This window comes from Psittacula echo (genome assembly GCF_963264785.1).
Source record: "Psittacula echo genome assembly, chromosome: 4".
In the NCBI taxonomy this organism is placed as follows: Eukaryota; Metazoa; Chordata; class Aves; order Psittaciformes; family Psittacidae; genus Psittacula; species Psittacula echo.
The window spans coordinates 49,398,137-49,417,807 of NC_137738.1; the positions used below are offsets into that span (position 1 = coordinate 49,398,137).

The 19,671-nt window shown below is 37.2% G+C and overlaps 1 protein-coding gene across 1 annotated transcript in view; it reads right to left on the minus strand.

Annotated features, from left to right (window-relative positions):
* The window catches only part of ENPP1 (ectonucleotide pyrophosphatase/phosphodiesterase 1), a gene marked incomplete at its 5' end in the record, with an annotated part of 56,368 nt that overhangs the window by 4,980 nt on the left and 31,717 nt on the right, over positions 1–19,671 (minus strand). Inside the window, 13 exons of the mRNA XM_080616153.1 lie at positions 678–832; positions 3,629–3,680; positions 4,204–4,379; positions 7,468–7,555; positions 10,651–10,720; positions 11,580–11,707; positions 12,837–12,868; positions 14,494–14,625; positions 14,871–14,979; positions 16,652–16,724; positions 17,024–17,089; positions 18,287–18,396; positions 19,411–19,530. Of these exons, the coding sequence (XP_080472279.1) occupies positions 678–832; positions 3,629–3,680; positions 4,204–4,379; positions 7,468–7,555; positions 10,651–10,720; positions 11,580–11,707; positions 12,837–12,868; positions 14,494–14,625; positions 14,871–14,979; positions 16,652–16,724; positions 17,024–17,089; positions 18,287–18,396; positions 19,411–19,530 (1,311 nt within the window). The remainder of the gene's footprint in view (positions 1–677; positions 833–3,628; positions 3,681–4,203; positions 4,380–7,467; positions 7,556–10,650; positions 10,721–11,579; positions 11,708–12,836; positions 12,869–14,493; positions 14,626–14,870; positions 14,980–16,651; positions 16,725–17,023; positions 17,090–18,286; positions 18,397–19,410; positions 19,531–19,671) is intronic.

A 19,671-nucleotide genomic window follows, 5' to 3' on the forward strand; every position in this document is an offset into this window, starting at 1 on the left:
ACTGCCTTTAACGATGTGAAGGCTCTTAACTAAGATGCAAGAAATGTTCCTCTTTTGTCAGTGGAAAACGAGCCCTCTCATCTATTTTGTACATTTTGGAAATAAAGTAAACTGCAGCATTTTACTCAAGTTGAGAACCATCATCTTTCAAATGAGAATCTAGAGGTGCCCATTAAAGATAACCTGATACACTGTAAATGTACTTGTCCACTAGCAGAGACAAGAAGATGTGTTACCATCTCTCTCCACTAGGCCACTTGTTCAGATTAACTGTTTGCTTCATGCCACTAACCTCAATATATTTAGCATCAAACAAAGGATCCTGCCACATTACAAACACTTCTTTAAGACCATGAAACTGGTGTTGAGACCAGACTTTAAGAACAACACTGACAGACTGCTATGATGGACCTACACTGCCAATCAGTAAGACAGTAGAGACTCATAGGGCTTCTCCATCAATGGCAATGAGCTCCTCACTTACTGGTGGATCTGCTTCCTTTGAAGGCAAAACTGCATCTCACTCCAAGAAGCACTAGTCAAGGCCAGTCCTTACTAATACAGCACAGTAAAGAAAAGTTCATATAAAATTCCTCTTTTTATCACATATGGTTCTATTTAGCTCCCTGGGAGATAGTATCGTGAGCAGATCTAAGAAGCATTCAGGAATAACTTACATCTTTGTTAACAGAGTACGCACTCCACAGAGACATCCTGTAGTCCTTGCTGTACCCACTCACATAGCGGTAATGGTAAAGAAGACAGTAATTATGGCTCTTTTGCAGAACCCTGGGCCGTCCATAGGGCAAAGTAAGCTCCTCTATCTTCTTAACTGTGGCAGAAATAGTGCTTGTTACATTTCAATCAATATTGGTTATTAAGCATCTTTCTCTTTTATACATCCTCAATATGGTTGCCTCGATTTCCAGTTTTCAAACAGAGAAGTCACAGTAACTAAAGAAAAAGATTGTCATTCTTGTATCAAAGGAAGAGTTTCTATGCTAAGAAAGTAAATTACAAAGCCACTATAAAGTAATCATTTAAACTTACGCGGCACAAATTAAGCTTGTATTTAAAACAAAACAGTTTGCCATTTAAAACAGGAGATGGATATAAGTTGCAAAGTTAGAATCTTTGTTGACTTTGTGTTTCAATTTAAATATAATGTGGGATCTGCTTTTAAGTAACATCCAGATAGAACAGAAACCAACTGTGGTGTTTTGAAATTTGCTGAGGGGACTATCTTAGTAGAAACCACAATGTCATATGCAAAAGTGACATTTAAAGGACTAAGAAACAGAGATCTAAATAAACAATACAGTGAAGGACTGGTTGAATTTTCTGATGTGCAAGGACTTGCTTTATAATTAATGTGATAGTCAAAACCTTCCTTCTCCCTCTTTCTCATGGATCACTCCTCTTTATAAAGTTTGTATATAGAGATCTCCAAATATTTAATGCACAATACTGCACAGGGGTTTTCACAGACCCTTGCCTAAGGCATTGCCTATTTGTTGGCAAACTACTGCATCAAACGAAGAGTGAAGACTTTCTTTTGAAACTATATAGGAAAGAAGCTATGTAGAATCAGCAGAGGGTATGTCATTAGAAGCTGAAAAGTAAGGCAGAGTTAGCAATGTAACTACTTTAGAGTCAATACCATTTATCTTAAAGAAAAAACAAAGAAGTAACAACATAGAGTCATGAGAAACATATGCTCTTGCAACTATTTGCTGTAGTCAAATGTCAGTAGAATGTTTTGGGTTTTAACCCACAGAGTACATTTCAATTTCATTAAAACACTGAATATTTACATTTTTGCCAACTGAAAACAAAGAAAAAGAAGGTTTTCAAGCTTTAAATTCTCTGATGTAAAATACAAACTTGAGGAAAACCAGCATATCATGGAAATATGTTAAAATAAAAATACTACTTTGCCTTTGAAAGTGCAAGTATTTCCAATCATTACACAACTGGAATTATAACGAAGGTGTAAAAACATGTAGTCCATTAAATAGGTCACTGCCATCCACAAGTTATGCAGAACTACAACTTCAAGATAACTGTTTTAAACGGGAAAATAAATTGAGCAATGAATGCTGCAGGTTTTTTTCCACAGCTATTCCACAACACAATAAAATGTCAAGATTATTACATTTATTTCTCATCCATCAGGGAAAAACTAAACATTTTTTCATAAGACTAAAAATGCAGTTGATATTATGTTGTTCTTACGGGTCGTCAGGTTATGACATTCAACGAGGGAATATGCAAACTAAGGTAACTAATAAGCTCTAAATAGTCTAAGAACCATCTAAGCTGGTTACTATAATTCTTTTATCTGCAATAATGCTTTTTATATCAAATTAAAAGTGCTTGAATTCATCAACTTCAAGAAATTATTGCTATTAAGACTAGTGCTAAGCCACTTCTCACTGACAACCTAAGACAAATTCCTACTGTTTCATAATCGTAGGTTTAGAGACTTAGGTTCCTATTCGTACAAAACAGAACCGAAGTAGGTTATGTGCCTGGCCTTGCCATATTCTTCAAAGCCAGGTTCAGCAGGCACTCAAACATCCACCTACACATCAGCAGTCAGCTCCCGTGAATCCATCTTACATGCTTCAGGGAAAGCACACTGTATTGTACTAAGTGGATTTCATTTTGCTGTTCTCATGAGTGTTAATTCTAAAAAGAGTTATTTTTAAAGGGTTCTGGGACACATTTTAAAAAGATGTGCTGTCGTTAGTGGAAAAGGTTCAAGAAAGCTCTGTTCTTTGTACCAGGACAAACTACACAAACCAACAGAAGCCTTAAATCAGCCCTGAATAAGCAGCAAGCACTGGATCTTGTCTGTTACTGACATGTAAGTCCAGTGAGGTACAGTGGGGTGCTGCCAAATACAGAGTTTATCTGCATAAAAACCAAGGTTTTATGAACACTCACAAGGCAAGGTCTCAGCCTATTTCTCTTTCTGACAGCCTAATCATCTTGATTTTCTTTTAAGGCATTAGCACTAACAGCTACATTCTATTTTGATGTACAATTTTCATGATTTATTGTCTTACTTGCTCCATGCTCAAAATAGTTTATTTTGTTTTACAAATCAGAAGCATATCAACAGCCTTGCAAATTGCAGCTCAAACATGGTATGTCCAATAAATGGAAATAAAACATACATAAAATAAGCAAAAGCTTAAGACCATAACAACTCAACCATATAAAATACCCCTTGTGCTTCATTAAAAGTATGCTGCCATTGTGATGTCAGTATTTGCAGGGTTTTTTTCTCAGGTGCATACATGCAAATTCCCCATATAGCATTTTTGCTTCCCATCCTGAAATGCCCATTACTTCAGCGCTAGAAAAGTCGAATGTATCAGATAATACATATGCCGTAAAGACACATGCATTAGGATACACGTTTATTTGTAGAACAAAGGGCTCAGTAGGATGATATTTGAAAGCCTCAGAACTATAGTCCTAGCAAGTCCTAGCAAGTCCTAGCAAGTCCTAGCAAATATTTAAAAGTACTTGAGAGTTGCTCAGAAGCTTAACAAACATTTCATATTTTAATAATTCCAACATTTTTTTATCATTTTATATTACTATCTAAAGTTCTTACCTTCTGTTTCAGTGAGATTTAAACGCTGGTGAAAATCCCTTACTGGCAAGCCCTATAATTATAAAGCAAAAACAGTGAGATTCTACTAAGTGTCCTACAAAGCATATTATGAGCCATTACTACACTTAAAGTACTGAGTGTAACATCTGCCTTGCACTTCACAGAACTGTGACATCTACTGGCGAGGGGCGATGGAGAATTTGCAGAAACAAACTGGTTTTGCCAAAGGCAAACCTACAGTCTTGAAAACCACAGCCCAAACACACAACATTCACAGAAGGGAAATTTCAGCATAATTCAGTAAAGCAAGCAAGAACTAAATGCTCTCCCCATCAAAGCTTGCTTCTGTGGCATCTTCCAGGCTCTCCAGAACTGAATGTGACTTCACATAAGCAGACAGCAAAAATGGATATACAAATAAAGGCTGGTACCCACTAATCCTAGGCAAGATTTGATTTTGAAACCAACAGTAGGGAACTGCTCAACTAGTGGATAAACACAGGAGAATCCAGAAAGTTTCATTCTTTGATCACAACACAGTTGTCTGCCTCCACTTTAACAACTTCAGTACTTACCCCTGTCCTGCAGGAGCAGCCAAGGCTAACTGAGAAGGCTCTTTGTCCCACCAAAGAGCATTCCGAAGGATGACTTGTTTCTGTGGGGTGTTGGGGTGTGTAAACAGTATTCCTTAACAGATGGTTTAGGCGTCCATGAGTTCCATTGTTTGGGGCTGGTTTCAAATCAAGCAAATCTGTGAAAGAATTCAAGTGATACTAGCAGCATTAGAAAGACTGTGGTACACTGCTGATTCGGTTGTGATTACAAGGATGGGGGAGTCAATAAAGCTGCCCTGCTTACTGATCACAATGCCCAAAAGAGAAAGCACACGTTCTTAGCTAAGGCTCAAGATAGTATTAGTCTGCTTGTAAAGAGGGACAGAACAAGTGCAAAAAGTGGCAGAGGTTGGTATCTGAGACAAAGTGAACTTCCAGCACTCAAACTTTCAGAGAGGGACAGAACGGCAGTCTCAAACACATGAAACTAATGACTACATAATATTGGAGCTTGGGGGGGGGGGGGTAAGTCTGGAGGATTTTTGGTTTATTAGTTTTGGATTTTTTTTTCTTATATGAATATTAAATACATAAGCACCACTAAAGAGTAAAGCCATAAAAGAGCCTAGGCAGAACATAGGTTTCTGCTTACATCTAAAACATCACTTGCATCTAAAATTTTAAGATTCAAAATTGTCACCAAAGTAGCCTAACCAGAAAAACATCTTTACCCTAAATACCTAAATCTGTCATTAGAGTAAATGAGTAAAAATGAGTAAAAATGAGTAAATGAGTAAAAAAAAAACCTGAAAGCTACCTACCAACAATGCTTGGAAATATTTCAGACACCTTCAAAATACTGAAGAGATCAAGCTCTGTTTCACCCTTAATCCACACTAGCACTCATAGATTTGTTGTTTCTCCACTTAACTCATACAGAATCTATGAAATAAGATATTTTGAAAACACAGCAGGCAGGCACACTTGTATCCAAAAGGCTGGTGTCTAGATCACTTACCTACAGCACAAGAGTTACAGCTGAATTTCCCTTCCTGCATGGGGAACCGAACACATGCAGGAAGGGAAGTTCAGTGCCACTCCTGTAACAAACAAACCAGCTTCAGCTGGAGGAAATGTCATTCCTCCAGATGAAGCTGCTTTTCTTTGCAAGAATGAAACAGCCTTTCTTATCCTAGCAGTCCCTGCTCCAATGAATATATCACATAAAGCAGCAAAAAAACCAAATCAGAACCAGTCCCGGAACTCAGGTCACCACTCCAACAGCTAAATTACATGGTTACGTTACTATTATTTTAAGTGGAGTATCCAGGAATTCACAACGCCCCAGAAATCCCCAAGTCTGGCAGCATGGAAAACCTGAGTTGAAATTCCCCTGTTTAGACAAGACAGTTGCACATATCCGGTGCTTGCACTTTAAGTGATGAGATGTTGGACAAATGGGAAACCATCTCTTTTCGGGCTACATTTTGCAAGAAGATGCAATTAGCCACCTCCAAGAGAAACACTAGAGCCCTAAATGACATGTGAAAGAAGATGCCTTTCTGCAGTCCAGAAGGCATTTAAGCCCTGAGCAAGGAAATGGTTGAGTAAGTCACCTTGCTTCATTCTCTATCTGGAAGTTAATGTGCTGGCTTTTGCACATCCTATTATTCTTTTTATACAGGATAGAGGAAATCTAGACCTCAATGACTGCACTTAAAAAACATCTGATCCATCACTGAACCTGCTTCACCGGGATGCCAGTAACGACTTTACCCTCTTATGCAGAATACACAGATGGGGGTCACAAGAAGGTTCAAGATCAACTGTGGCATAAGAAGACAGCAAAGTATGCAAGACTGCAACAGGCAGGCTTCCTGACTATGGCCTGTTTCCTATTCCAGCAAAGAATTTAAACACATGGTTTAAACATGGTATACCTGAATATCACCACCGAACTCAAGCATGTGCAGTGCTCCAATTAAGCGCTTTCTGGATCAAACTCTTTGTTAATACTTTGTCTCTCACAGATGTAGATGTTAGAGCAAGTATAGGTCCTGGCAAGAGAGAGAAGTAGGTAGGAAATAACACAAAACAGGTGAAGATCCCAAGGGGAATAAATGAACAGGAAGTGGTAGAACTAGTGATAGATTTTTGGAGAAATCATGAAATACAGAACAAAGAAGGGTCAAAGGAACAGGGAGTCACAATAGCATTGTGTTTGAGGGGGGGTAAAAAGGGCTACAAGGCATCTGATTTTCAGAAAGAAATACCACTTCTCTGGTGCAGTGTACTGTACAATGTTAGAAAATAGAGCAAAGAAATCTGTTCATAGAGCGGGCTGTCTACAATCCTCAGATACAGAAGCAGACTTCATGGAACAGAAATCAATCATGAATTCTAGAGCAACACCACATAGGGTCAAGAAATGGGAAATCTGACTGCTGCAGAAACAGCTAGCTCTAGAGCAAGACTCCGAAGCAATGGGAATAAAGGCATTACAAGACTGTTGCGGTCCATCAAAAGATCAAAAAAGCATATTTCAAACTCCTGTTATATTAGACAATGAGAATGGACAGGGACACAAACAAATCTAGTATTAAAAGATACAATACATAAATTGAACATGTGACACATACAATGGCGAGCCTGGGAAGAGGCTTATTGACAAAAAATTAAATAAATTTTATCTGAACTAAAAACTTATAACGAAAGTAACTAAAATTAAAAGTATTGTAAAGGAAAACAACAAATAAGAAAACATATTACAAAAGATAAGGAACTGTTCAAGTGCATAAAAAGCACTTGACTGACTCAGGTTTTCAGGAAATGAGTTGCCGCAGCTGTAGCAATAGCCATTACTAGGCTTGATACTTCTTGTCCTGTCTGAATAAGGTCACCTGAGTGATTCATCTGATAAAGGCTCTAGCTAGATGTGAGAGAGATATATCCCTTCTTCTTGGTGGTAGAGAGATTGTAAAGTAGTCAGTTTTAGTAGTGGTGAGTCAAAGTACCAGCTCTGGAGAAGCCAGAGGAGTACATAGGGTGATCAGTGGAAAGGAGAGATGCAAGGTGGCCTGACCAGTATATCCTAAACAGCCATTAGTCATTTAGAAGGCTGGACCTTTCTCAGAAAAACAAACAGCTTTTTATTTGTGAAAACGAGCAGTGAGTTTTAAGGACAAACTTTAAAGGACACGTAAAAACTTGCCATTAGAAGATTTACAATGCCCAAAAGATATTATGTTTTACTGAACAGAGATGACCCCCATCAATTGTACTTACCACACATTAAATTATATACTTCAATGTTTTCAAATGGATCAACTTTAGTATGAAACTTGAATCCTGGTCCAAACCCAATAAAGATAGCCTAGGATTTACAGAGAAAAATAAAGCGGAACTCTGTTTAGGACAAGTTAAAACGGAAAATATCTTCATATTCAGAGGGCATTTTCTGCTAAGAACTTAACCTTTATCAGCATAGTATGGATCAAGTCAAATTTTTCTTAAAAAAAGTAAGAATATTTTTTATAGTAGTAAGAGTATCAGGAAACCTGATTTTGTCTCCTTGTTGCCTTTAAAAAATCGTCTTCAGCCATTTATGATGTACCTTGCTCTTCTCTGCTTTTAAAGAAGTTAAATTCATTTTCTTAAATGCTTTAAGGAATTCAATAAACAGAAAATGTTGAGCCAAAATAGCCATCACATTTCATGCCCTATAAACAAGGTGGAAGCTTTTGACTTAAGGCTATAAAAACATCTGTTGGTAGCAATGTTTTAAATGGTTTAAGCAAGCCAAGATCCTAGGCTTCTATGCCTGGTTTGCAGCTGTTCTTTCTTCTTCTTGCACCACGTCCCAAGCTGTATTGGCACAAGCTGTCATGTAGCCATACAGCAAACCTGATCCAGGAACACAGCCAGCTCAAAAAATTTCTTTCCTGCTGTCTCTTGTCCTTCTGGTTCAGTTCCCCAACCTACTTACCACTGCAGCCACACAAAGCTTACACCAGCATAGAGCAGGGTTTACTGCAGGAGTAGGAACAAGGAGGCAAGGGAAGCAAATGCTTAGCTCAACTGCTGCCAAAAAAAAACCCTGTTTTTAAACTTATCCTGAGATATTCATCTTATTTGTGGTATTAAGATACTGATTGAGTGATGGATGCTTTGCACTCCATAGCATCTACCTGTGTAAGATCTCAAAGCTCTTCACAACACAATTGTCTCAGACTTCATAGCTGTATGGCAAAAATCAGAGCTTCAACTCTAACTTCCTTTTTTGACATTAAAGCGTAAGTCAGGCTCACATTCTGCAACTGTTGATACTGTAGGCTAATAATTTACTTGACAAGCCTAATTTGAACCAGATGAGGCAGGAACATGCTACCTCCTTTCTGTTGAACTATTTAATTACAGAGCATGAAATCCATGCCGCTATAATGTTAGCCACAAAAGGATAAAATATGTTTGGTTTAAGACCAGTTGGGGCTTTTATGAACTGACAATCCCAAGCCTGGCAAAAAGTTTGAATGGAGTCAACCTACCAGAACAAAAAAAATTACACAAGTCAAACTGTAGCACTGTAGCAAAGAGAATATGCTAAAACCGGCATTTGGTATCACATGGCCTTGCTGGTTGTAAGCCATTACCAGGTACCCTATCAACAGGTTTTTCATTGTCAAATCACGGAAAAAGAGCAGGCCTAGAAGAGTAAACTGATACAAAATTAACACTTCTTTTGGCTAGCAGTTTGATGCCAACACTACATTATTCTACAAGACATGATACATAAGGCTTTTAAGTGAAATCCATGCTTCACATAGCCTATGTAGGTTTCATAAAAGTTGCTTTCAGTAATTTTTTAAATAGAGGGTTCTTTCTCTATAGATGTGTTTACACATATTAACAGTAAGAGTATCAATTACCCAATAACTGTTAGTGGACTTCAATCCTGAAAAACACCGTGTTCAAATGAAAAGTATTGCTTTTCATTGTTTTGAAAGCAGAAACTGAAGCAGAGGATAGGTTAAGTGACTTCCCCAAATTAGATGGAGCTGCCTAAGAATCTGATTTCATGTTTCCCTATGATCTCTCCCCATTTCTCATTAAAGAGAAGAATTTCAGGACTCTCCTTATTTTAAATAAATGACATGCTTTTTCTCCTGTACCTCAGAACAGCAATACATAATCTATCATGACACAGCAGAATTATGGAGCTGGGAGATAATTTAGTGAACTTTCACAAAAGACAGGATCAAAAGTAATTATGTATTTTGCAAAAGATGCTTGTCTGACCAGTTGTTAAGTCATTCCTTTGGTGGAAGCTTCTCAGACTTCCCGGGCAAACTGTAGTACTTGCTAATGGTTTAAAAAAGAAGTTTTCTAATAAACAAATCACCTCTTCTTTACTGCAGTTTAAGCTTGTTACTTCTGTTCTTAGGCGACCCAGAAAACAAGGAATGGACTAGCCTTACAGACCACGGGGATTGGTCTGCTCGGGAACAACTTTGCTTGCAAAGGCCTGGACAGCAAGCTGAACATGAGCCAGCAGCACACCTTGGCAGCAAAGGTCAGCAGTATCGCATGCTGTATAATCAGAAGCTGAGCCAGCAGGTTGAGGTAAGGAATTATCGCTCTCTACTCAGCATTTCTTTGTGCCATATGAGGATTCTGCACCTCCAACATAAAAGAATAACATCAATAAAGAATCATCACAAATTCAGTAGAGGACCCCCAAGGTGATTGAGGGCTGAAGCTCCTGCACTGGGAAGATGAACAGGGCTTGTTCAGAATGGAAAAGAGATTGCCTCAGGTGGACATAACAGCAGTCCCCCATCATCAAAGAGACTGCCGCTTCTTCAGTGCTACATAGTGGGAGGCAGAGACACAATAGGCATAAACTGAAACAAGAAAGCTTCTGGCTGACTATAACTAAACACATTTACACCAGGAGAACAGTCAGGCAGTGGAATGAGTTGGTTAGAAGCTGTGGAGCCTCAACCCTTAGCAGTTTCAAAGACAACTGTGTAAAGCCCTGAGTAACCTGGTGTGATCGCACAGCTGACTGTGTTTTGAGTAGAGGTGGGACTAGGGACCCCCTGAGGTCTTCCAATCTGAATTCTCTTGAGACCTACAATTACTGTGTTTGACGATTTGATAAGTTCTCTCTTTTCCTGCTTTTAATGTTACAACCAACTCACCTGGCACAACTTTGTACTCTTAACAGTACAGTGAAATCTCTGGGTTAAGTCCTGTTGGGTTTTTGCCCAACTTTTATGACAGTGGACTCCCACCCTCTGTGGGTTACCCAGCACATCACAATAGGAATCCTACAAATGCTCTGTTTCTTTATTTGCAGATGGAATAATGTCACAGATCTTTAAAAACTTAAATCTCAACACCCAGCAAACACAACATTCAGAAATAAAAGGAGCTAAAAATAAGAGCTAGCATAAGTTTAAGTCTCACCTGCATACTGGGGAAGCGATTGTCTGAACCATGGAATCCACCTGTACATCTTTTAATCTCAAGCGGTTTCCTATTAAAAATTCACAGTTTCTGTAACTCACACTTTATAAATCATATCGGTATAAACTACATTCAGTGATGCATTGTTTGTGTATTTATTTAAAGATTCTTAGAGGCATGGCCATAGGGAATAGAAAGTCTATAGAAATAATAGAAAGCTCTGGAAAAGAATGCCTTGAAAATAACTTTTTCATGCAAATGTTATCTGCAGATAGTTTTCTCAGCAAATGTTATCCCTTTGGAATTCACAAATGTTCAGAGTAATTTAAAGCCAAATATCAGATTACATATAATCAAAATGTTCTTAGGGTAACAGATTTTCACTGTCATTTGGGTAACAGAACTTCACACAAGTAGATTCTTAATATTTGTTTGGGTTTTAATAAAAACTTCTTCACAGACAACAGGACTTACTGATTACACGGACTGAAACCCTTTTGTTTTTTGAACAGAGGTGTTCAAAATTATATTATTATAGCAGACGCTATTGTTCTGGAACTTGTAAATTCATTGGTCAGAACCTGTAACTAACAATAGCAGGCTCAGTAAGTTCAATATATGCCAGTGGATCATTCAAAAGACTGATTCAACTAAGTAGTTATGCACATGCTTAGCTTTCAACGCTCACTTTGAAAATTCCTAAAGCATGGGAAGGCATGCTCAAGTATCTGACAAAGTTTCTTAACATTTGAAGTATGCATTGTTTCTTTGCAATGTCCTTTTGCTATGACAAACAAGAATACCATGCTTTAATAGCTATCACTGATAGCTATTAGAAGAGAATAGCATTTGGAAGAGAAATGCCATGAGAAAACAAGAAATTACTAAATTATTTACTGTATAATCAAGTACTGAAAACTGTAACTTACCTAGCAAGCTGCCATTGGGAGTCTAAATAGAAGTGCAATGGTTCAATCCGGTCATTATAGGAATAATGGAAACGCTTGGGTAGCATCTGTTTCATGTAAGCTTTGAAAGGCTGATTTGGTTCTACACACTGAAAAGTTTAAAATATAAAATGCATGCTTCACCAAACTTCTGCTTATGTCATGCACAGTTCTTACAATGCACTTCAATAGCAAATGTCCTGCAATAACTTCCACTAAGGACAACAGAACTCTGTCAGGTTTAGATTCATATGGTCTGAGGACACGACTAATAACCATTTAAATAACAAATACTGTCTGGTTTTGCATTCAGTAGTTATTGGAATAATATTTACACTGGATTATGGACTTTTTTTTTTTTTTTTTTCAGAAAATTATACAGAACCAAACAGTACGGATTAGAATTAATGAAGATTTACACCAAGATCTGAACATCATGATACATTCACAAGTTGTAGACTATCCACTGCACTAATTCTACATCTCTGCAATACAGAAAGTTACAGACATTCAAAGGGTTTTCAGATTGATCCTTCAGGGACAAATAGATTTTTCCACCAACTAAGATCCACTAATGATTTAAAAAACAAAAAAACACCCTCAAAACCAAAAAAAGAAAATACCCACGAACACACAAAAACCCCACCAAACAAAAACCTCTACTGTAATATTGGAATTTTTGAAAAGTGTAGTATCTATACAAACAGTACTGCTCTCACCACCAGCAGTGTCTGCACAACTGAGTGGCAAATTGATTGTGGTGCAGGCATAAGAACAGGTACAGAGCAGAAAAGCAAGTTTCTTAAGATGGAGAAAAAAAAAATAAAGAAAATAAAAATCAATAGCCTCTATATCAAAGCTGTTTATCTAAAAGGTGTGGCCAAGAAAATGTCATGCTTGTCCAGGAAATGGAGCTGACCTGTACACTGACTTGGCCCTCAGCCAGTATGGTCCAGATACACAAGTTCTCAGTTTGAAGAGCAACATGATACAGTTAGTGAAAAGAACTGAACACAAAACCTTAGTTAATGCACAACCAGATAGTCATATGACACCTTACCCAACTTTGACCTTCCCCTGAGTGGAACTACTTTTGCAGTTGCTAACTGCATTGCGTATGGAAGGTCACCGATTCAAAGTCCAGATGCTATGCAAGCAGCCCAGCAAACAGCTGATGCTATAAAATACTGTAAACGTCAATAGAAATTAAGCTAGAACAACAGACACAACAACACTTACTGTGAGGTTTCTGACAATGCCTTCATAATTAACTGGAAGAATCATATGTAAGAATTAGTCACCTAAGTTAAAAAAAAAAATCAGATGTAAAATGAAAGCATTCCCATCACATCATATAATTAGTTGAGTTTCAAAAAAAATCTGGACATAAGAAGTTATTTTTCCAGAATGAAAACCACATGGAACAAAACAATCACTAAACTGTCACGCTACTGCTTTTATGAAATTTTAGTTCACAGTTCTCCTCCCCTTGCTTACTTATTGAAAGATTTAAAATTTTAAACTATGTTAGCCACAGTTAGAAAAATAATCCAAGAAGTACATTTTCACAAAAGAGGCAACTAAATGCTGTGCTAATCAAGCTAGACTTTTCCTGCTTGCTAATAAACTTCTAAGGAAAAAGAAACAAATACAACCACCAGGGCAGCAGTTTTCTCTGGCAAGCATCCTTAGAAAGATAGCCAAGTGCAAGCTGGCTAAGATCCAGATACTTAGACTCAAGCCAAAAAGGACCATTACATCATTTAGTTTGACATTTTGTATAATACAGGCCCATTAAATTTCACACAGTTACTCTGTCCTGAGTCTGATACCCACAGCAGATAAAGGATCACACTGGCAAGGGAACTATTAATAATTCCTGCATAGATATATGCAGTTTTACAAAGACAACTTATGCTCCTTCGTGAAAACAGTGCAGATTTCAAAAGCAGGAGATGCTCTGCTTTTCTTCTTCCTGAACTTGTTTCTCCAGGGAGAACCTGGAGCTGCATTTGAGAACTCCTATGCTCTCCAAGGAAACATTAAAAACAATCTGGAATAGCATCAAGCAATAAAGTAAACAGGACTTAAAGTCACTGGGGTTGAGGCCTACAAGTTTTGAAGGGCATGGAGAACAATAATCTAGATAGACAAAAAAACACTATCAGGTGTGAAGGGAACACATGTATCCAACATTAAAAATATCAAAACCTGCAGGCATTAAGCGCTCATCTGAAATGAGACTGCATAGGTTGGATGAGTCTTTGAGCAACCTGATCTAGTGGAAGGCGTAGCTGCCCATGACAAGGGGGTTAGAGCTAGATGACCTTTGAGTTCCCTCCCAACCCAAACCATTCTGTGATTCTAGGATTCTAGGAATCAAAGTTTAACATTTTTAAAGCATTCATTGATTTTTATTCAGGTTTATTTTCTTATTTATGTTTATGTGTAGTTTACTCAACTTCTGTCAGGCCATTTGGCCATTTTTTTTTACACTAGGAAATAATACTCATGTAAAAACCAGTCTAACATTCCTTTAAGACAGAAATACAGCAAATTCATACATAAACTGGTAAATCAGGAAATGAGGTGAAACATGAGGGGGATATTTTTGGGCTGTCTTGAGCACTAATGATCTGGTTCAAAGGAATGCCATTCACAAGGCAAAAGCATGTCACTCCAAGGCAGCCAGAAAAAGCAATCTGTAGGATTTAAATGAACTTTCACCCCAGCCTTTAAAAAACACATGTGCACTACTCCTTATTTCCTCTTCATCATTACCCAGGTTGTACCTTGTTGACCTTCACTCAGGTTTACCAATGGAATATATGGATCCTAAGATTGTATTCATAAAGTACAAAAGTGTATAACAAAAATTAGTTTAGCAATTACATACAAGAGAAATACTCATCTGGAACATTATTAGGTCTTAGGCGAGCTGCAGGACCAGGTACTACTATGAAATCTTGAACACTGTCCAGATAGCTGTTCAGATACACTGTTTTTCTGCAGCTCCCTGCTTCCATCCCTGCAAAGGGAAATAAAATTTATTTAAAAATGGGAATATCAGTGTAGAAAAACCTTGCTGAGGCCAAAATAGTCTGATTCTCACCAACACTGATTACCTCTTGCATGATCTTCATAGTACAAAGCATAATTTCTATAGATATTAGCTGCATCATTAACCTTGGCAGAAACATGCAAGTATAAACTCAGAATATTTTTATAAAAGCAGGTCTTAAATTCTACTGTATTTTATAAAATTTAATTTACCATGATCTGATATGAAAATAATGTTCAGACATTTATGCAAATTCATTTGCTTGAGACCATCCATCAGCATTCCTACTATGTTGTCCACTCTCTGTAATGCCATAATGACCTGCAGGGCAAAAATTGGAATGTAAAGTAAGTGTTAACACTTCAATTAAGAATTGAATTTATTTCCAGAAAGAGTGAATAAATTTTAACTGCAACAGTATGTGCTAATAAATAAAGAACAAAGAGCTCTTCTTATAGACTATTCAAAGCTAGATGCAGTCCAGATATGTATGAAGGACACAGGGGACCTAAAACTGCAGCAACTCCCACATTATAGCCAGTGAGGGTGGTTTGGGTGGTTTTAAAAGTATGAAATAGAGGATGTTTATTGCATTATGAGGGGTACAACCAAGGGCAACATGGAATGTCTAGCCTAAGAGTACAGATGCTGATGGGAGAACACCAGAGGGCTGAAGAGAATAGAGGAAGCCAAGCCTGCAGTACTCTTCCTCATAATCCCTGTTAAGAGAGACCCTGGAGTAAACTGTCCTTGAAATTGTGACTGGGTATCAGTCTCAAATTATTTTAAAGGGACTGAAAAAGCCTAGAACAAACTACCAGCCTAGCCTTGTTCATGATCAGGGGTCTGGCATTCGAGCTCATTTACACAGGTACAGCTACTGGAGCTACTTTTGAATACTTGCCAAGTAAACAATGCCAAAAAAAGTACTTTTTAATTAAGTTATTCTGTTACCTCATCATGCTACTTGTATAAGCTGTCTGGTTTTACGTGAACAAAGATGAGATGCTCCTGGGGAGACTATGTTCAAACCCTCAGGATCTTTTTCTCCAAAGCATTCCTGACATACAGAACTTCAGATCCACTTATTACTCAAAGAAAACTATAATTAATTTCAACATTTTCCCTATACTGCAGCTCTAATTAGATGTCTGATACTTCACTGAGCACTTATATTCATCTTTTAGTTCCTTAAAGAAACAGTAACTGTTAATACCTTAGAAATTGGCAAGAGGTTTTTACTGTTGTCACCACTGAGGTTAAATACCTGATTAAGATGCCCAGACTTCCTGACCGTTCAAGACAAGAGAATTTTACAAAGTTCCTGAATTTCCAGGAGCTTCTTCCTTTGCATTTTTCACTTTGGTTTATTAAAAGGTAGTGCTACTTAGCAGTTCTGAAAATAGTAGCTGTCCCAAAAAAATATTCTTATTTATAAAATAGGTACAGCACAGATTGTGATGAGGTGAATATCCCTTTTATCACCCTCTTTCCAAGAATATATAAAATCTAACTGCAGGGAGATAAGACCAATATTCACCTAACCTTTGCACAGAGACTGCGGGAAAATGAATGATAACTATAACACAAATGCTTAACCACCAAAATTTGGACCATTGCTATAAAAATCTCTATTCTTGCTAAATTGAAAGTATACAAACTTTCTGTGGTTCCCCCACCCCAAATCAACGTAAAGAATCAGGAAGAGCAGATAAAACTACATACAAGACATACCCAAAAATGCTTTTGCAATTTAAAAGTTATTGAAATAAATAAAAATTAGACTTACTAAACAGGTTGTTTATTACACACTTTGATATGAGTGTTAATTATAGATGGACTGTCTATTCACAAATCTTTTTCCTCATAAGCATACTGAACACGGTTTTGGTTAACCTAACATGAATCATGAAAGTTTATTATAGAGTCCGAGTCAGAGAAAAGCTTCACATTTAAAAAAATAATAAAATTAAGAAACTACAAAACTACTTACTCCGCTGCTTACTGGTCCAAACTTATGGCCCGAGGAATCTGGTTCTTCTAAATACAGAGTGTAAAAGTGTGGTCTATATCAAACAGTACCAAAAATGTAATATTTTATATACACGTTGAGACAGTTTGAAGAGATTATATTTCAACAATTAATATCAAATACTGGAAACAACACTGTCAGAGGGAAGATACATTCAAGGGAAATAGAGAAACGTAACTTAATTATAAGAGATTTCAGTCATAGAAACAGGCTTGCATTAAATACTTTAACTTTGTTAGAATACTGTGCAAGATACTGTTTAAAACAGAAATCATATTTACAAAGTGATTAATTGCAACACCACTTGAATGGGAATTTGCAATTGACATGTACCTTTCATCTTCAGGTAACTGCAGCCAGCGAAGAACAGTTACCACCCTTTCTTCAAAGGGGATTGAGCTGTATCAGAACAATAGAAGATCAACCAACCTTGTACTTCCAAAAGCTAAAAAATTTTAGTCACACATTACAAAGTCAATGTACTTTAGCAAAGAAACTTTAATTCAACTAGACATCATTAATGGTTATTTAGCAGGATGTAAGTTTATTCTAATTGCCTGTGAGTCTACAGAAGTTAATGGCCTGATCTAAAGCCCCCTTGAATATTATCCCCATTGATTGTAATGTAATTAGAATAAAGCTCCAGTATTGTGTTTATTATACAAAGAGAATAATTGGCTTGAAGGTGCAAAATCAGATGCAAGTTTTCACTCCTGTATACTTTGAAAAAGTTTCAGATTGGGGATGGTTTGTTGTTGGGTTTGGTTGGTTGGGTTCTGGTGTGAGTTTTGTTGTTTCTTTAAATGTTTAAACAGTTTGAATATAAGTTCTCAACTATGTCACAGAGTAGATGCTCTATATTAAGGAGACCAACAATACGCATGTTGACCTAGAATAAGATGAGGCACCCACAAAATTAGTAATTCAGCTACTTCATACAAGTTCAAGTAACAAGGTACAAGTTCCTAAAGAAAAAAAGATCTAAGGCAACAATCAGAATTTGACTGCTATAAGAAGGGTATAGGAAATGATCCTAGGAAGATCAAGGTGAAAAGCCTGATTTCTTGGGCGAGTTTTGATATTATTAAATAAATGGTTATAGACAGATTTATCTAGAATTTTCATTAGTCAGAAAAGGTTTAGTTGCAGTGAATACTTTCAAAATTTGCAATGAAAGTAATTTTACGTTGGAACAATTTACCACAGATTACTTCAGTTTTCATGGAAAATATGTCAATCCAAAATCATGTCAAATCCATTCATTGTATGAGACATTTGGGCTGAATGACTCTAAACACACCCAAAAAAGATGTTCATAAGTAGAAACAGAAAAGCACTAAAGCTTCAAAGCTGGCTGCTCTTAAAACTGATTTTCCACATCTTTCCTTAAAACATTTGCTGAGCAATGATGAATTTATTAGGCAAAGAATTTATGTTATACTGAAACAAAGTTAATTGGATCTTATCTTTTTACATGTTGCATACAGCTATTTAGAAAAGCAGGGTGGGGGAGGGGGTAATTATGATTTCTCTGGTGTACATCCCATTGCAACAGTTTATGTAAAATATTAATCCAAAACACAGGAATTTACATACCTATTGTATTTTTCATACAGGTTTGGGAAGGTTCCATTAACTGCTACGTCCGATCCAGGCCAAAAGAACGTAGCAGCTTTTAGACCTTGGTACATAGCCGTTAGCCAAATCTGCAGGACAACAATCACCATCATTAGTGCAGGTCACTAAGTTAACCAAGTAACTGCAAGTAAATCCACTACCACCTCTGTACCTCTCAGCAAGACCAAAACCTAAGAATGTAAGTGGAGCACACCATACAGTCAATCTTGCATGTCATCTGCAGTCCAGATATATCTTGCAACCTAATTCATTATGGCAAATACTTGCATCCCTTCTGCTGGGTAGGGACCTCGGTAGGGGAAATATCTCAAAAACAGTGAAGTAAGAAGCGGTAGGAATGCTCTGAGTACCTATGTCCCACATACTCTGAAATATAAAAGTAGGACTTTGGTCAGTTCTTCTGATTTTATGCTGATTTCATGATTCGCAGATTTACATCTGCCTTCTGCATGTTTTCCTGCCTCACTTGTGCAAACCACTTCTCAGTGGCTTGCAAAGTCTACCCTTGTGTGCTCTTCAACCCCCCCCAAAATAAAATTGGTCCTTCCACACTACTAAAACCAGTCATGATAGCTGCTTCTTGCTATTCTTCAGGATAGCACTCACCCAAACTCTCCCATGCCACTTCATTTTGATGGCATCAGTAGATTTGCCATAGCTGTATGATTAAACTGAGACGTTTTCTATTAAAACCACATCTTTAGACTTAGTAGTAATCCGGGCACAGCGTAAACCTTTACTACTGCTGATTATTAAAACTAATTCGTTTGTCAATTTCCTCAGAAAAGTTAACTGCAAGCCCATTTCTTATTAAAACCAGAACAAAATCTGGTATCTTTATTAGTTATTTAAACAAGTTTTCTCCTTAAAGAAAATTACATTTAAGTTCGATAAAGTCTGTTGCACTTTGTTTCATTTGTCATTTTGCTGCTCTGTATAGCAATTCCTAAGCATGCTGAGTAATGCTTCTTGGCTGACTTAAAGTACCCTCTGTACTCTTTCAACATCACTATGCATCCAAGTGATATTAAGTAACATAACAACAGGCCAATGTACATTCTCAGCAGTGTATTAATACTTACAGGCTGCCCTTGGTACCACTGTGGATTAAACTTCTCTTCACTTTTAAGGGTGAAGGACGCATTTCTTCTGGGGTCATACATCTTATTATCAATTATACCATGAGATTCAGGATACAGACCCTGTAATTGAGAGGATACCTTGTTACAGCGTTATAAAGAAAAAGAACCTTCCACCTATATAAACAGATGTCCGTTAGACAAATATGTACAGTGAATAATATATATGTGACTTCCACTCTACCAGTACCTCAAATCAACAAA